Source organism: Eptatretus burgeri, chromosome 4 (assembly GCF_056783735.1).
Source record: "Eptatretus burgeri isolate ZD-2024b chromosome 4, Ebu_testis_v1, whole genome shotgun sequence".
Lineage (NCBI taxonomy): Eukaryota > Metazoa > Chordata > Myxini > Myxiniformes > Myxinidae > Eptatretus > Eptatretus burgeri.
This window is the reverse complement of record NC_140964.1, coordinates 76523126-76539893: the sequence shown is the minus strand read 5'-3', so window position 1 is coordinate 76539893 and position 16768 is coordinate 76523126. Positions and strand designations below refer to the sequence as shown.

Sequence of the window (16768 nt, the reverse complement as noted above, 5' to 3'; positions counted from 1 at the left end):
TCACTGTTTACGTGTGATTTGTAAATAAATGTGCTTGTTTGAATGTTGACCCGTTCGTTGCGTCCTTCTTCCCTTAATTGAGCTGCCATATTGCACTCGGAATATAGTTGGTTGTTAAATAACCGATAATAGGATCGGGTCTAACGGGGCCTCGCGATAATAACCCGCTCGGTTATCCCAAAACGAAGCGAGCTGCTTAAGCGGCTCGTTTCAAGCTGGCCCCGTTGAGGTACAGTCTCTCGGTAGTCTGCCCGGGCGATTAATTAGTATATCGACAATTCGGCGATTGACCCTGTAGCGTGGGTAGAGTGTTGACTAGGCTGTGGTGTGCATCCAAAACACACCCGTAGCGGGATTCCAGTGTTTGATCCAGAAGGCTGCGACTAGATTGTCCGTTCGGTGGGCGAGAGCGGCCGCCATTGGCGAGAAGTGGTCGTCCGCACGCCGGCGGGCGGAAATCTACAACTATATATATATATATATATATATATATATATATATATATATATATATATATATATATATATATATATATATATATATATATATATATATATATACAGGGTGTCCCTAAAAAATGACATCATTTTGTAGTCTAATAACATTGCTAATTCTCGCTCAAATGATCTCAAATTTTAACAAAATGTGTAAAAACTAACTAAGTTGAATGTTTAATTCTTATCTCAATGAGAATGTACCAGGAAGATGGATTGGGCTTGCCAGTGATAATGACAATGTGCTGTTGAAATGGCCACCACGTTCACCTGACTTGACACTTTGTGATTTTTTTTCTCTGGGGCTATGTGAAAGGACTGGTCTATACCCCCCTCTTCCTACAAGCCGAGAGGAACTTAAGCAGAGAATCACTGAGGTGCTGGAGAATGTTACGCAAGACTTGCTACAACGTGTTTGACAGGAGCTGGACCACCGACTTGACGTGTGTCGTGCCACACGCGGTGCGCATATTGAACATTTGTGAAGTTTTGAGAAAATGGTTATAAAATCTACATCCCTCTGAATCTCTTGTTCGAATTTTGATAAATAAATCTTTTATTGTTCAACATGAAGCCTATTTACTTTCGTTTGCCTGGGACATTTAGTTACTTAGATATTCAAGTTTCAAATGATGTCATTTTTTTAGGGACACTCTGTATATGTGTACATGCACTAAAAGCACGGCGAGGCAGTGAGCTGGTGAAGCCGCGAGTCAATCCGGGAGCCATGAAGAATACAGTATATGCCTGTTAATCACGTCGTGTTTGAATGTTAATTCCCAAAGATCCAAAAGTCCCTTTGGACTCAAAAGACCCAAACTCACTAAAGACCCTGAAGACCCAAAAGTCACCGAATACCCCAAAATACCTAAAAGACCCAAAAAGAAGCTGAAGACCCTGAAGACCCAAAAGACCCATGAGACCCCTTAGACCTTAACACCATTTCGACAAATTAGACAGCTTAGACCCTTGACCATTTAGACCACTTGGATCTTCTTAGATCACAAATAAATTTCAAAAAAACATATAATATCACCAATATTACAAATAAATTTCTGGAGAAGAAATGTCTGGATTATGATTGGTGTAAGTCATGCCAACACAGCTAATCTGCGACGTTAATGTGTGTAACGACGTGTGGAGAGGCGAGCGCAGCGATCCGATCCACGCGACTCGACAAAAATGATCGGATCCAGATTGGGATCCCCGTCAAAGTCTAATTAATTCGTCCTTTGCACACACTCAACCTATCCACCAAGTTTCATCCAAATCAGTCCATAACTCTTTACGATATACTGCTTCTTGTTCTTGCGTATGACAGCTATCATTTCTTGGAAGCGCGACTGTGTCGCTGATGCAGTGCCCCTCCACCAGTACACACTGGTGCTCATTTTGCCGACCTCGGAAGGATGACAGGCCGAGTCAACCGCACCTGGAGTTAAACTCAGGACCCTAGGATCCAAAGCCACCACCCCAACCACCGAGCCAACACCAGGCTCTCCGATATTCTGCTCAAAGACAGACAGAGCGGTGACGTCATAACCTCGGTCCACCTTCGCTGGCGAGGTAATTATGACACCTGTTTGAGAAGTTTCACATCATTTTCGACCACCCTGCACATTGGATCGTTCAGAACATACAAACATACACCCCCAGTACCCAGGGATACACCTTAATATCTTAAATCACGAACCTGTGTGTGGATCAATGAGTGAGTGACACATTCGATTCGGACAAAGTAGTGGAGATGAACACAATGAAGGACAAAGAAAACGGTGCGGAGAGATGAAAGAAAAAAAACGTGAAAAGTTCAAGGTCTGCAAGGGGATATTTGTGGGAAGAAGTGCGGAGAGGGAGGAGAGGAACATGGAAAGAAGGAGGGGAGGAGTGCGGAACTGGGAGGTGAGGAGCAAAGTGGAACGACGAAGGGGATGGAGGTCTGTGGAGCGCAGAAAGAATTGGGCACAGCAAAATAGAAAGAGGAGGAGGGATCAGGAGAGGGAGGGAGGACCATGCAAAGGGCGGAGCGCAGCATGTGGGAGGAGAGATCACAGAGAGACAGGGAAAGGGCGTGGAAAATAGGGGAGGAGCACGGGAAACAGGCGACGAGCACCGAAAATAGGGGAGAAGCGTAGAAAGAAGGAGAGGGGCGTATGAAGCTGGAGGGGAGGAGCGTAGAGAGGGTGGAGCGTCGAGAGAGAGCATGGAATGGGCGTGGAAATAGGGGAGCAGCACGGAAAATAGGGGAGGAGCACGAAAATAGGGGAGTAGCACGGGAAATAGGGGAGGAGCACGGAAAATAGGGGAGGAGCGTAGAAAGGAGGAGAGGGGAGTGTGAAGATGGAGGGGAGGAGCGGAGAGAGGGCAGGGAATGGGCGTGGAAAATAGGGGAGGAGCACGGAAAATAGGGGAGAAGCACGGAAAATAGGGGAGGAGCACGGAAAATAGGGGAGGAGCATAGAAAGAAGGAGGAGAGGGGCGTGTGAAGATGGAGGGGAGGAGCGTAGAGAGGGCAGGGAATGGGCGTGGAAAATAGGGGAGGAGCACGGAAAATAGGGGAGGAGCACGGAAAATAGGGGAGGGGCTTAGAAAGAAGGAGGAGAGGGGCGTGTGAAGATGGAGGGGAGGAGCATGGAAAATTGGGAGGAGCGTCGAGAGGGCAGGGAATGGGCGTGGAAAATATGGGAGGAGCACGGAAAATAGGGGAGAAGCACGGAAAATAGGGGAGGAGCATAGAAAGAAGGAGAGGGGCGTGTGAAGATGGAGGGGAGGAGCGTAGAGAGGGCGGAGCGGAGAGAGGGCAGGGAATGGGCGTGGAAAATAGGGGAGGAGCACGGAAAATTGGGAGAAGCGAAGAAAGGAGGAGAGGGGCGTGTGAAGATGGAGGGGAGGAGCATGGAGAATTGGGAGGAGCGTGGAGAGTCAAGGGAATGGAAGAGAGCAGGGTGGATTGAGGGAGGGCAGGGTTATAGGAAGAGGAAGAAGGGGCATCGCAGGGAGGTGGAAGGAAGGAAGGAAGGAAGGAGGGAGAGAGTGAGAGGAGTGAGAGGAGTGAGAGGAGAGAGAGAGAGAGAGAGAGAGAGAGAGAGAGAGAGAGAGAGAGAGAGAGGAGAGGAGAGGAGAGGAGAGGAGAGGAGAGGAGAGGAGAGAGAGAGAGAGAGAGAGACGAAAGGGACGAAGAGAGGAATGAGGGTACACGAAGGAGAAGAGGAAGAACATTAATAAACTGTTTTGTGCTGTCTGCACTGTCTACGGAAGGGGAATCTTTGCGACCCGTCGACGGCTCGTCCAGGTCCGGATCCGGGTCCAGGTCCAGGTCCAGGTCCAGGTCCCAGCTTCAGCTGCTGGAGCCCAGAGCCCTCGGCTGAGGTAACCCCGAGCTGAATCGAGACGGAACGGAACGGAACGAGGAGGCACGGGCGGGCTCGGCCTTGCCCCCAACAACATGTCCACCCGGCCGCCATTGTCAACAGGAAACGAATTGTCCAAGCCCAAGGTACGGCTGCTGGCTGTGCTGTTGCTGTGTCAGTGCGCTGTGTTGAAAGACGTGTGTCCGCACGGTAACACGTTAAGACGAGGCGGGTTGAATGAGCTCCGTCCCGGACGGGTCCAAAGGCCGTACAGAAGCCTTTCGAGCGTGTGCTCTACGATGGTGGGAAATCAAGGTGACGCCGGCATGGGGCGGGTAGGGAACTCACCTTTCTCCAATAGTTACGATGAGAATGTTCAACGATACTTGAGGGTTTTCCCCCCTTTTTTTGTCCCGGCTTCACATCGGCAACAAGGGAAGATCGGGACCGTGACGCTCACCTGGTCGGTCACTGTTACCTTTTCCTCATGGATCTCAAAACTGCAGCTCGGGTAAAGCATGTTCTGGTGTTCTCCGCAACAGGTGGTCATTACACCTTGGCCGGTCCATCTTGAACCTCAAGGTGTCCTGCAATTGGACCTGAAAGACCAAAACCTTATTGCCCCCTTCAACTGGTTCTTTGAACTTCCCAATTTCCTAAAAAATACCTTCAGTCCCAAGTTGAAGTATTTTAATCGATAATGATTGATTATAATCGATATAATCAATCCAATAATTATTGGATCATGACTGGTGAGGGCTTGACAAGGGTCATGGTGGGTTATGGCCATGAGTTATAATAAAAGGAAGGTTTGGAGTAGATGGTGTTCAGGTTATATTATTGGATAGAACGAGGAAGGAGGCGGATGAGGGCAAGACAAGGGTCATGGTGGGTAATGACCATGAGTTATAATAAAAGGAAGGTTTGGAGTAGATGGTGTTCAGGTTATATTATTGGATAGAACGAGGAAGGAGGCGGATGAGGGCAAGACAAGGGTCATGGTGGGTAATGACCATGAGTTATAATAAAAGGAAGGTTTGGAGTAGATGGTGTTCAGGTTATATTATTGGATAGAACGAGGAAGGAGGCGGATGAAGGCAAGACAAGGGTCATGGTGGGTAATGACCATGAGTTATAATAAAAGGAAGGTTTGGAGTAGATGGTGTTCAGGTTATATTATTGGATAGAACGAGGAAGGAGGCGGATGAGGGCAAGACAAGGGTCATGGTGGGTAATGACCATGAGTTATAATAAAAGGAAGGTTTGGAGTAGATGGTGTTCAGGTTATATTATTGGATAGAACGAGGAAGGAGGCGGATGAAGGCAAGACAAGGGTCATGGTGGGTAATGACCATGAGTTATAATAAAAGGAAGGTTTGGAGTAGATGGTGTTCAGGTTATATTATTGGATAGAACGAGGAAGGAGGCGGATGAGGGCAAGACAAGGGTCATGGTGGGTTATGGCCATGAGTTATAATAAAAGGAAGGTTTGGAGTAGATGGTGTTCAGGTTATATTATTGGATAGAACGAGGAAGGAGGCGGATGAAGGCAAGACAAGGGTCATGGTGGGTAATGACCATGAGTTATAATAAAAGGAAGGTTTGGAGTAGATGGTGTTCAGGTTATATTATTGGATAGAACGAGGAAGGAGGCGGATGAAGGCAAGACAAGGGTCATGGTGGGTAATGACCATGAGTTATAATAAAAGGAAGGTTTGGAGTAGATGGTGTTCAGGTTATATTATTGGATAGAACGAGGAAGGAGGCGGATGAGGGCAAGACAAGGGTCATGGTGGGTTATGGCCATGAGTTATAATAAAAGGAAGGTTTGGAGTAGATGGTGTTCAGGTTATATTATTGGATAGAACGAGGAAGGAGGCGGATGAGGGCAAGACAAGGGTCATGGTGGGTAATGACCATGAGTTATAATAAAAGGAAGGTTTGGAGTAGATGGTGTTCAGGTTATATTATTGGATAGAACGAGGAAGGAGGCGGATGAAGGCAAGACAAGGGTCATGGTGGGTAATGACCATGAGTTATAATAAAAGGAAGGTTTGGAGTAGATGGTGTTCAGGTTATATTATTGGATAGAACGAGGAAGGAGGCGGATGAGGGCAAGACAAGGGTCATGGTGGGTAATGACCATGAGTTATAATAAAAGGAAGGTTTGGAGTAGATGGTGTTCAGGTTATATTACTGGAGAGAACAAGGAAGGAGACGAGTGAGGGCGAGACAAGGAGCATAGTGGGTAATGGCCATGAGTTATAATAAAAGGAAGGTTTGGAGTAGATGGTGTTCAGGTTATATTACTGGAGAGAACAAGGAAGGAGACTAGTGAGGGCGAGACAAGGGTCATGGTGGGTTATGGCCATGAGTTATAATAAAAGGAAGGTTTGGAGTAGATGGTGTTCAGGTTATATAATTGGATAGAACGAGGAAGGGAGACAGGTGGGTGAGAGGGGGATTGATGGATCCATCTGTAGATTGTTGGATTGACTTTTCCACCACATCTTGGATTATATTGATCAACGCATGATTTCCTAACCTATGGCCAAACAATGTCCATTGTGTTCGATTACCTATTTATATTTTTATTCTTATCTTCACTTCACTATTTATTTTGACATTTGTGTTTTTCATTGTTGTGATTATTCAAAAGGCCCAACAAGACCGTTTATCCCAGCTATTCCTGTTTTACTTCCCACCATGATCGTTTGGACAAAATTTGGATTGTCACAGTGTCCACCGTTTAGAGGTAACAGCATAAGCCTGGTGTTGGCTTAGTGGTGAGGGTGGCTGCCTTGGGATGCAAGGGTCCTGAGTTTAACTCCAGGTGGGGTTGACTCAGCCTGTCATCCTTCCAAGGTCAGCAAAATGAGCACCAGTGTACTGCTCGATGAGCACAGCATCAGTAGCCTCAACCAATGATGCAACCAGCAGCCACTGGCTGTACACGAAGTATTAGAAGAAGAGTGACGTCACCTAAAACGACTACCTTAAATATATCAACCAATACATGCTGGTGCAGGTTAGTAAAACGACGCTCTGTGTTTTGTGCGTGTTTCTTGTGCGTGTGTCCCTTCTGTGCTGTGTTTTGTGTGTACATGTCAGTCTTGTCTGTGTGCATGCTTGTGGGTCGTGCTCACGTGAAATGGTTTGTTTCTCTGCATGGTTTGTCTGTATGTGAGGTTGTGCATGTGTGTGTGTTCAACACTGTTCACTGTGTGTGTCTCATGCATGCGTCTCTTTTTCATGTGTGTGCTTGTCTCGTTTGTGCAGTCACATGTGTGTCTCGTGCGTTTCTTGTGCATGCGTTCCCATGTGTTTCTTGTTCGTGTGTGTGTGTGTGTGTGTGTGTGTGTGTGTGTGTGTGTGTGTGTGTGTGTGTGTGTGTGTGTGTGTGTGTTACACGTGTTGTGTGTCTGTCTTGTCTTTGCGTGCACGTGCGGTGGTTTGTTTGTGTGCATAGCTTGTCTGTGTGCAGTTTGTGAACTTTGCACGCTCAACACTGCTGACAGTGTGTGCATCTGCATTGCGTGTGTAATTTTTGTTTTGATAATTTTAGGGGGGGGGGATTTTTTTTTTTCTCATCTTGACAAATAAAAAGCACAGCACTTTATTTGTGTGACCTTGCCTGCCAGTCGTGGGATGCACATCGGGCTGTGATGATCATACCAGAAATGCACGATGAAACGACACTATCTCATCATAAACACTAAAAACAAAAATTATTTGCTCTCAGCTTTTCTGTGGGTCGTGTTGGTTGATATTCACTCGGTTTATAAATACTACATATTGGTTGCCAAACGTACATACGAATTGATAACAAGCACAGCAAAAGGGTATTTCCGAGTCTATAAGTTAGGTGTCCTGAGTGTTTAACCATTGTTAGTTACGGTTCTCACCACTCTCACTATTACGCCCCCAACGTGCCCACCAGACCCCAACGTGACATAATGGTTACAGCATCTACTCTGAATCTAGGAGGTCGGCGGTCTGGACCTGACCCCGGCTGCATCGTAGCATAGACTTTAAAAATTCTACATGTTTATTCCTTCTTTGACACTGCATTTTAAAAGGATAGAGCATACGTCAGCAACCATTGTGCGGGCTTGATGGGTCTTATGGTCTCCTCCTGAATCAAGGTTCCTTTTAAGGGAACTCTTAATGTAATTATCTTTTTGAAAAAAAAAACGGGGGGATATTGTAATCGGCTCTGTCTGTCTCTGTTTCTCTCTCTCTGTGTGTTTGTCTGTCTCTCTGTCCGTTTCATTGTCAGTCCGTCACGCTATCTCCTCCTAAACAGTTGGGACAAAATTCACCAAACTTGGTAGTTATGATCACCACATCACCACATGGCAAGAAGGTGCGAGAGCAGCCTCATTTTGGGGTGGGGTCAAAAGGTCAAATCCAATAAAAATGTAATTGCAGGCACATTTTAAAACATTTTTTAAATGAAGCTTTGTATATGCAATCATCATTGGGAGATGCATGAAATATATAACTTTTTTGGAGGGGAATTTAACACTCAGTTCATGCCTCAGGGTGGGGACTTCGGGTCACAGGGGTCAAAACAGAAGATTTTTTTTTTTAAACCTCAATTTGATGTTGGGTCATTCCTGATGGAGCTTTTTGCCATTTTTCAGCTTTGTTTTAGTTTGAAATCATGGGGATTTGTGATTGCGCTATCGACTTCGCTCGTGTTGTTATTATATTTCTGCCTCTGCCGACGAAGTCGCCCGTGTGTCTGCTTGTGCGTCCACCTGTCAGTGATAGGTTTCGTTCCCGCGGTAACTTAAGAACGGCTGAAAGCATCGAAGTTAAACTTGGTACAAGTATGTATAATGATGCAAACATGAGCTGATGAGATTTTGGAGTCAGGAGGTCAAAGGTCAGAGGTTATGTTAGGTAGAAATTATGTTACCGTGCAAACTTGTGAACCAGTGATTGTATTTTGACTGAACATGATACAAGTATGTATAATGATGTAAAGATGAACTGATTAGATTTCAGCATCAAGAGGTCAGAGGTCATGTGAGGTAAAAATATGATACTTAAGAACAGCTGAAGGGATTTAAATCAAACTTGTTACTAGGATTATAATGATGTAATTACGTTGGCGGAGGCATATCGGTCAATGTCGAAGAGTGCTGTTCTAGTTTTGAATGCTTTTTTTCGCATTTTTAAAAACTCTCTTAGAAGCCAGGTCTCCTTGTACACCTCCCTTGGAAGCCGGGTCTCCGGGTACACCTCCCTTGGAAGCCGGGTCTCCGGGTACACCTCCCTTGGAAGCCGGGTCTCCGGGTACACCTCCCTTGGAAGCCGGGTCTCCGGGTACACCTCCCTTGGAAGCCGGGTCTCCGGGTACACCTCCCTTGGAAGCCGGGTCTCCGGGTACACCTCCCTTGGAAGCCGGGTCTCCGGGTACACCTCCCTTGGAAGCCGGGTCTCCGGGTACACCTCCCTTGGAAGCCGGGTCTCCGGGTACACCTCCCTTGGAAGCCGGGTCTCCGGGTACACCTCCCTTGGAAGCCGGGTCTCCGGGTACACCTCCCTTGGAAGCCGGGTCTCCGGGTACACCTCCCTTGGAAGCCGGGTCTCCGGGTACACCTCCCTTGGAAGCCGGGTCTCCGGGTACACCTCCCTTGGAAGCCGGGTCTCCGGGTACACCTCCCTTGGAAGCCGGGTCTCCGGTACACTTCTCTTGGAAGCCAGGTCTCCATGGAGACCTCTCTTGGAAGCCAGGTCTCCATGGAGACCTCTCTTGGAAGCCAGGTCTCCATGGAGACCTCTCTTGGAAGCCAGGTCTTCATGGAGACCTCTCTTGGAAGCCAGGTCTTCATGGAGACCTCTCTTATAAGGCAGGTCTCCATGGAGACCTCTCTTGTAAGGCAGGCCTCCATGGAGACTTCTCTTGTAAGGCAGGCCTCCATGGAGACCTCTGTTGGAAACCAGGTCTCCATGGAGACCTCTGTTGTAAGGCAGGTCTCCATGGAGACCTCTCTTGGAAGCCAGGTCTCCATGGAGAGGAGTTAAATGCCAACAGTGTCATGAAAAAACATTTGTCATCAAAATAAGTTGCAATCGTTGGTTTCTATGACTTGCTCAATTGAGCTTTTCTTAATAATAATAATATCATTTCTTTCATGATAACCATTTGCTCATTTGATCTCGTCCACATTGTGTGGCCCACTAGTCAGTTTCCTGTGATTACCTACCATGTTTTGATTACATTGTACATCAAACAACACAGAGAAAACTTGTCAAAATTATTTTACCTAAAGAAAAATTGCCATGCATTCCACATCAGGTATATCATGATCTATTTATTTGGAAGTAGATGAAAATAAAAGTATCATCTATGTTGAAATTGATCACGCTTTAACATACGTGTAAACCAGAGCGATCCTTTATGTGTGTCTTTATACCTGATCCTGGAGTCTGGTTTGAATGACGAGATGTCTATTTGTCTTTTTTTCAACAGCTACCTATTGGATTCTTTGGCTCTGATGATCTTTTGCGAGATATAATTATGGTTTGTCGTCTTCAAATGACGTGTTCTGATCTTAAATGATGTTCTTTGCACGTACACATATCATCTATCTCGATATGTTTGCTCCATTTTCAATTTGTAAGTCATTGGGTACTGCCCTTTTTGCCCTGGAATCAATCATTATCTGAACACTCAGTCTTGGAACCAACAAGAGACTTCTCAAATTTAGCATTTCACACGACATATTTTCTTGCTATTATTTTTATATTCATTCTATTTTTAAGCTGAAACCTTTGGACGACATAGATCATGATCATGCGTATCTGCAATATGCCGAGATGAACTTTCACCAAGTTTCTACGAAGGATGGCATTATACGAAGATAGTCAGATAGGTCTGGCACCAGATTTGTTGCTCTGAAGAAGTTTGAGCCTGAGTTTGGCAATTTGTGAACCACTTGCTGTTTCCACAATTATAATTATCTGCATAATCATGCTGCTACCACCAACCACCACCACCAACCACCACCACCATGAAACAGTCATGTAGGTCAAGAAATAATCTGTGGAAATAGCATGCAGCATGAGCTAAATCGAACACACCCGGTCCTTCCTCAGCACTGAACGTTCAACATTCTTTTGCCGTAATTGCTCGGTTTGGCCCGATGAACATCATAGCTGGTCTCCACATTGTCTTGAAGTGTACAAATCTTGTAGAATTAGAATTGGTGTGAAGATAATTTAGCTTGATTGTTTGCTTGGTTTGAAACAGGTTTGATTGTCTTTGAAGGTAATTCTTGGGTGGAAGCAAGTACTGCACTGTATTAAAATAACAGTAGGACTACATATTGACCTCCATTCTGTTTCAAGGACTGAGCTTCATTCTACCAATCATGTTTATAAGGTGTGAGACTTTCCCAAGTTGTTCTGTAATTTGATGAGTACTTTTGCTTCTTAGTCTGGCAATTTATTGGGCCTGTGTTACGCAATATGGAATGTTTGATGATCTGTATTGTGGGTATTTTTCATTCAATGACCTGGAATTAAAAAAAAATATATGTTTGCTGGCAGCACCTGTCCATGGAGGGTCGGTTCGACACGCCGGCGTCGAAGTCCCTAAGAGTCAACGGTTCTCGAAGCCGAAGCTCAATCGCTTGTGGCGAAGAGTTGCCACATATTGGAAACTACCGACTCCTGAAAACGATCGGGAAGGGGAACTTTGCCAAAGTCAAACTTGCCCGACACATCCTTACCGGCCGAGAGGTCAGTATTCACTTCGTAGTGCCAGCTTTTTTGTGCTTCCGATAGTTTGACTCACCACACTGTGTATTGTGATGGTTGTGAGCATTCGTGAATGCTTTGCTTTGTCATTGTTGAGCTTTTGTTGGTAGCTGGTTGTGTACTTGTACAGTGTGTGTCGAAAACCACCTCAAACACTCGGTAGAGAAACCTAAGTCGAGACCTGTGAACAAACTGTTGGTTTGATCACCAGCGGAGTATTTGCAACAGCAGTAAAGCTCAGTCGTCCCTCTTCTTGCTAAACAAAAATCTCTTGTTCGACGTTTTGATTTTTTGTTGTTGTTGCATATTTTCTGAAGACTTTGGTCTCGGCTTATGGAATAACTATATTCAAACGGATTGTCATTCATATAATGGTTGATCACAGCTTGAGGCGGAGGTTAAGCCGGCTCTCATTTTTGCTCTCGTTTGCCAGTTGGCCTTCAAGATAGCACAGAACTTTTGGAAAAGGGTAGACCATTGTGTGCTAGCTCCACAGCGAGATTGTAAATTCCTTGGAGGAAAGGGGAGCACTGTACTCCACTCCCAGTAGTGAAACAAAATGTTGGCTTGAACTCTACTACAACATTACTCGTACCGTTGCACATTGAAAATGGTTTTCCTTTTGGTGAAGGTCTTTCATTGTGCACCTGAAATGCCTGATCTACATGACGTCAGCAGTCCCTCCACTGTTAATAGGGAAAGAAAAGTGTTTTTTGAGCTGAAAACTTATCCAAGGAACTTTGAATGAAGAGGCCACTTGGCCTATCATGTCAGTGCCATATTTGACCTCTGACCACTATGAACATGCCAGCTTGTCAGACCTCTTTTGCTTCGCATGTTAAACGCCAAGCCCGTAAGTGACATCATCATGTAGAAATGCAGTCTCAACTTTACATGGCCGTTTATCATTCATGGTAGTTCCACATCTTCCATAACTTAATAACCCTTTTAATCACGTTGACAAAGTGGATAAAACGACTAAAATTGGGTCACAGTGCACTATTACCGCTCTTGGTTTGGTGACGCTAATGATCGTTTCCTACGTTTTGTTTCTCCCTTCCTCCTACTCCATATTGAGCTGAACTCAGCCTCTTATTCTTATCTGAGAGACGCAGTTGGGCGCGTGCACAAACAGATGGGTGCGCGCACATGCAAACACAGACAGACAAAACTGTACACACACACACACACACACACACACACACACACACACACACACACACACACCTACATAACTGCACACACACACAATTGTGAATACACATGGAGACGCTCATGTACACACGTGATTGTACGTTTCATTCTTCCTTCCCTCTGCTCCTCCACATACTCCTCCTCCTCTTGCCTGGGGCAGTCAGAAATGTTACGAGTGATTGCACCTTGATGTCAGTGGCACTCCCTGTGTTGTCTCCTTGCGGCAGTTCTTGCCATTGAAAATATTTGGCTTTGTGTGCTTTGGAGGTTCCTACTTTATCCATACCTTCTTTGGTTCTTTAATTAAGCCTGTCTTGGAGCAAACTTTAATTTTTAACCTTTAATAAACTACTGCCACTTTATCGAAATGTCCAGCCATACCACTAACATTCAGAAAATAACTTCTATGGCGTTTTTTAAATGTGTCTGGAGCATTGCTGACTCAAGCTAAGTACCATTTTTGTCTGGATTTTGTAAATTCTTTCCCACCAGACCTTACAAACTGGAGTGTTTGCCCTACCTGTTATTATCCTCGCATTGGCTTTCTCGGGTCTTGTTGCTTTTATTATTATTATTATTTTCTCCAAGTAGAATTGTCACAGTGATTTTGACAACAATAACGATTTTCCTTCCTCACTTACCCCCTCCCACCCCCAACTCCCTTTTCCAGGTTGCCATTAAAATAATTGATAAAACGCAGCTGAACCCAACAAGTTTACAGAAGGTACGTTAGTTGTATTTGCAATAGTCCATGTTTGAACGTGACACGAGGAAAGGGAAGTAAAGTGTCTTGATTGTGACATAACCACCTTGGTTTATTCGAGCGTGACCTGCAGCTGTTTAGCCTTTCAATTTCCATGGTTGTTGGTAAGAATTGTGTTTTGAATTGTTGTAAACATTTCCAAGACATTCAGTGCAGGTAAGAAATGCGACTTGTAAATTGAAGCTTGACAACCAAATGGACCTCATATCAAGCTTACATCTGAACGTCGAATGGTGCGAGTCTAAACCTGAACCGTTCCAAGTCCCCATATAGTTGTCCCATATTAATAATATAACCGAGGATCATTACGTTTTCGGAATAGAAATGTCAGTGGATAATTATTTGCACTCGTTGATCCCATGCTCATGAAACCAATATTTTAGTGACCCAGAAAATATTATGCAAGGGCAATTACACATTAGAAGGGCTGCAAGGATAGCCTAGACCCAAGAGGTATGCACGCTCACTTCTGAGCTGCTCAAAATGAGCTCCGAGTGGTATGCACTCTTGCTTGGGTTAAAATGTAGATCCAGCTATAAACTGTCATGCCGGTGTTTTGTATGTAGCCAAGGTGTCAATGCTTGCACCATCCATCAGGAGGACGTTAAGCCGGATGACCCATCGGCCTGCACTTGTTGGTGGATGTTAAATATCCCACCAAGTCTTCATTGATGTGCAGGCGAAGTATCACTGGCACCCTGAATAAATTGCAAAATCCTTCCCAAAGTTTGGGTAGCACGTGGTCTTATCTTGGCTATCCCTTGACACCAGAGGTTGCACCGCTTGCGATCCCAGTGTTGTGAAATTCAGTAGCTCATAAACTATAAACAAGTTCACCTTCCTAGATTGGTCACATGTCACATGTAAACAGCCGTCTCTGGTTACATATGGCAATCATGATTATGAAAAATCTCGTTCATTTATTTAATTTTAATTTTAATTTTACATTCTCCACGTGAAACATGGAAATTTTTCATTTGCTGCCAATTCAATTTTAAAAGGGGCATCTTTTCAGGTTACATTAAACATGTGAATTTAATTAGGCACAAATGATGGTGAAAAATGAGGAAATAATGGGTAGTGTAGTGCACATGTATTGAGGTTTGGGATGAAGTTTTACCATTTTTGTAAACTTAATTTTTGAAACAGCTCGCCTCCTTTATTGATCATTTAAATGATCACCACTGTCGGTTTGTTTATTGTATCCATTTTGCTTTAATTTTGACAGCTTTTCAGAGAAGTGAGGATAATGAAAATGCTGAACCATCCCAATATAGGTAAGGGTAGTCAGACACTTTGCTTTGTCTCTTTCCTGCACTTGAGGCTCCTGCAGGTTCCAGCACATCCTTCACTGCTGATTTGGGGTTTTTTTGCTTTCTCCCACATTGTCAGTAAAACTTTACGAGGTCATCGAGACCGAGAAGACGCAATATCTGGTCATCGAATATGCCAGTGCGGGTAAGAATCTATATATTAATACTGAAGGACCAATTTTGTGTTCCTCCGAGCTGTTGCGTCACATTTTTTTCTCGGTACTGTGACCTGGATTGAAAGAAACTTCGTACCTGTAAGAGTGTATCGCACATAGTGGCAATAATCAAACTTCAACTCTGAAGCAGAATAAACACTTTTTGTTGAGACGGGGGCGAGGAGTGAAGAAGCGGGGGCGGGGGATGAAGAGACGGGGGGCAGGGAGTGAAGAGGCGGGGGGCAAGGTAAGCAAATTTTTAGGTGGGGGTAAGCAAATTGAAAGCAGGAGACGGGGGGGAATGGGGCGGGGGATGAGTGGGCGGGGGCTGGGGTGAATTAGGCAGGGTTGATTGTGAGGGGGTGGACAGGGTGGCGGGGGCCGGGGGCAAGTGGGGCGCGGAATCAAGAGACGGGGAGGGCGGGGAGTGAAGAGGCGGGGGCGGGGCCGGGGCAATTAAATTTTTGGGCGGGGGGAAGCAAATTGAAGGCGGGGGGTGGGAGGCGGGGGGGAATGGGGCAGGGGATGAATAGGTGGGGGCAAGCACACCCTGTCCAGTCCATGTCCCTCAAGTGTGGGTGAGCTGGTGAGGGTTGTTGAATGAACGGAATCCGTCTGTGACGGGGTTTCGGCTAGTGTATATTATTGTGAATTTCTTTGTATCTGCCTCCGTAATTTATTTTTTGATGCTTACTCACTTACTTGGACGTAAGTATGATGCAGTTATTAATTCAGCTGAACATTGTGAAGGGGCAGACAAAGGACTTTGCAGTAACAGGATGCTTTGTTAACTCTTGGGGTTAGGATTATGATTATAGTCTGGACAAAGGCATCAGAATGTACTTTCTCTTGATGAGTATTGTTACCTCCGCCATCGAAGGTGGACGGCGGTTATGTTTTCACCCCTGTTTGTCTATTGGATTCGCTATATATGAGATATCCCTTATTGTCGGGTTTTCTGGCTGTGTGTGTGCGTGTGTGTGTGTGTGTGTGTGTGTGTGTGTGTGTGTGTGTGTGTGTGTGTGTGTGTGTGTGTGTGTGAGTGTGTGTGTGTGTGTGTCTGCCTGCAACGCGAGGCTCCACAGCACGAACCAGCAAACCGATTTCGAAGAAACTTTGCCAACAGGTGGAATATATACTGGGAAGGTGCGCGTTTGAATTTCGTTGCCTAGCAACCACCCGTTGCTGTGCAGCGGCCGAAAAACTGCGTACAGTATATTCAATACTTGTCCTTCAGTTTTGAATGTTGAGAAACGAGACTTCGGAATTAAACACTTCGAGATATTTAGAAAATTTTACTCGAGCCGATTTTTGATTGAGGTTTTATTTTTCAAATGGTAGCCATTCAAAAATCGGGTGTTTATTTACCGTCATTTAAGGTGTGTATACAGTGTTTGTAAGGAACTACACCATCGTTCCACCTTCGATCTCCTCGATCCAAACGTTATTGACCAAAGTGAAAAGGATCCAAAATAAATGGAATCACCGGCATTTCTGTCTGTGGATTTCTAATAATATGTTTATTTATTTACCGAAAACGATTCCACGACCCACACACCACCTTCAATTATTTATTTATTTACCGAAAACAATTCCACGATCCACACACCACCTTCAATTATTTATTTATTTACCGAAAACAATTCCACGATCCACACACCACCTTCAATTATTTATTTATTTCCTGAAAACGATTCCACGATCCACACACCACCTTCAATTATTT

At 45.0% G+C, this 16768-nt stretch overlaps 1 protein-coding gene across 7 annotated transcripts in view; it reads left to right on the top strand.

The window, feature by feature from the left end:
- Nucleotides 1-3634: 3634 nt before the first annotated feature.
- The window catches only part of LOC147028409 (MAP/microtubule affinity-regulating kinase 3-like), a 113171-nt gene continuing 100037 nt past the window's right edge, over nt 3635-16768 (top strand). For all 7 annotated transcript variants that reach the window (XM_085878762.1, XM_085878766.1, XM_085878765.1 and 4 more), the window contains exons 1-5: nt 3635-3990; nt 11408-11599; nt 13482-13535; nt 14803-14851; nt 14967-15032. In XM_085878762.1, coding sequence (XP_085734888.1) covers nt 3940-3990; nt 11408-11599; nt 13482-13535; nt 14803-14851; nt 14967-15032 — 412 coding nt within the window. In that variant the 5' untranslated portion in view covers nt 3635-3939. The remainder of the gene's footprint in view (nt 3991-11407; nt 11600-13481; nt 13536-14802; nt 14852-14966; nt 15033-16768) is intronic.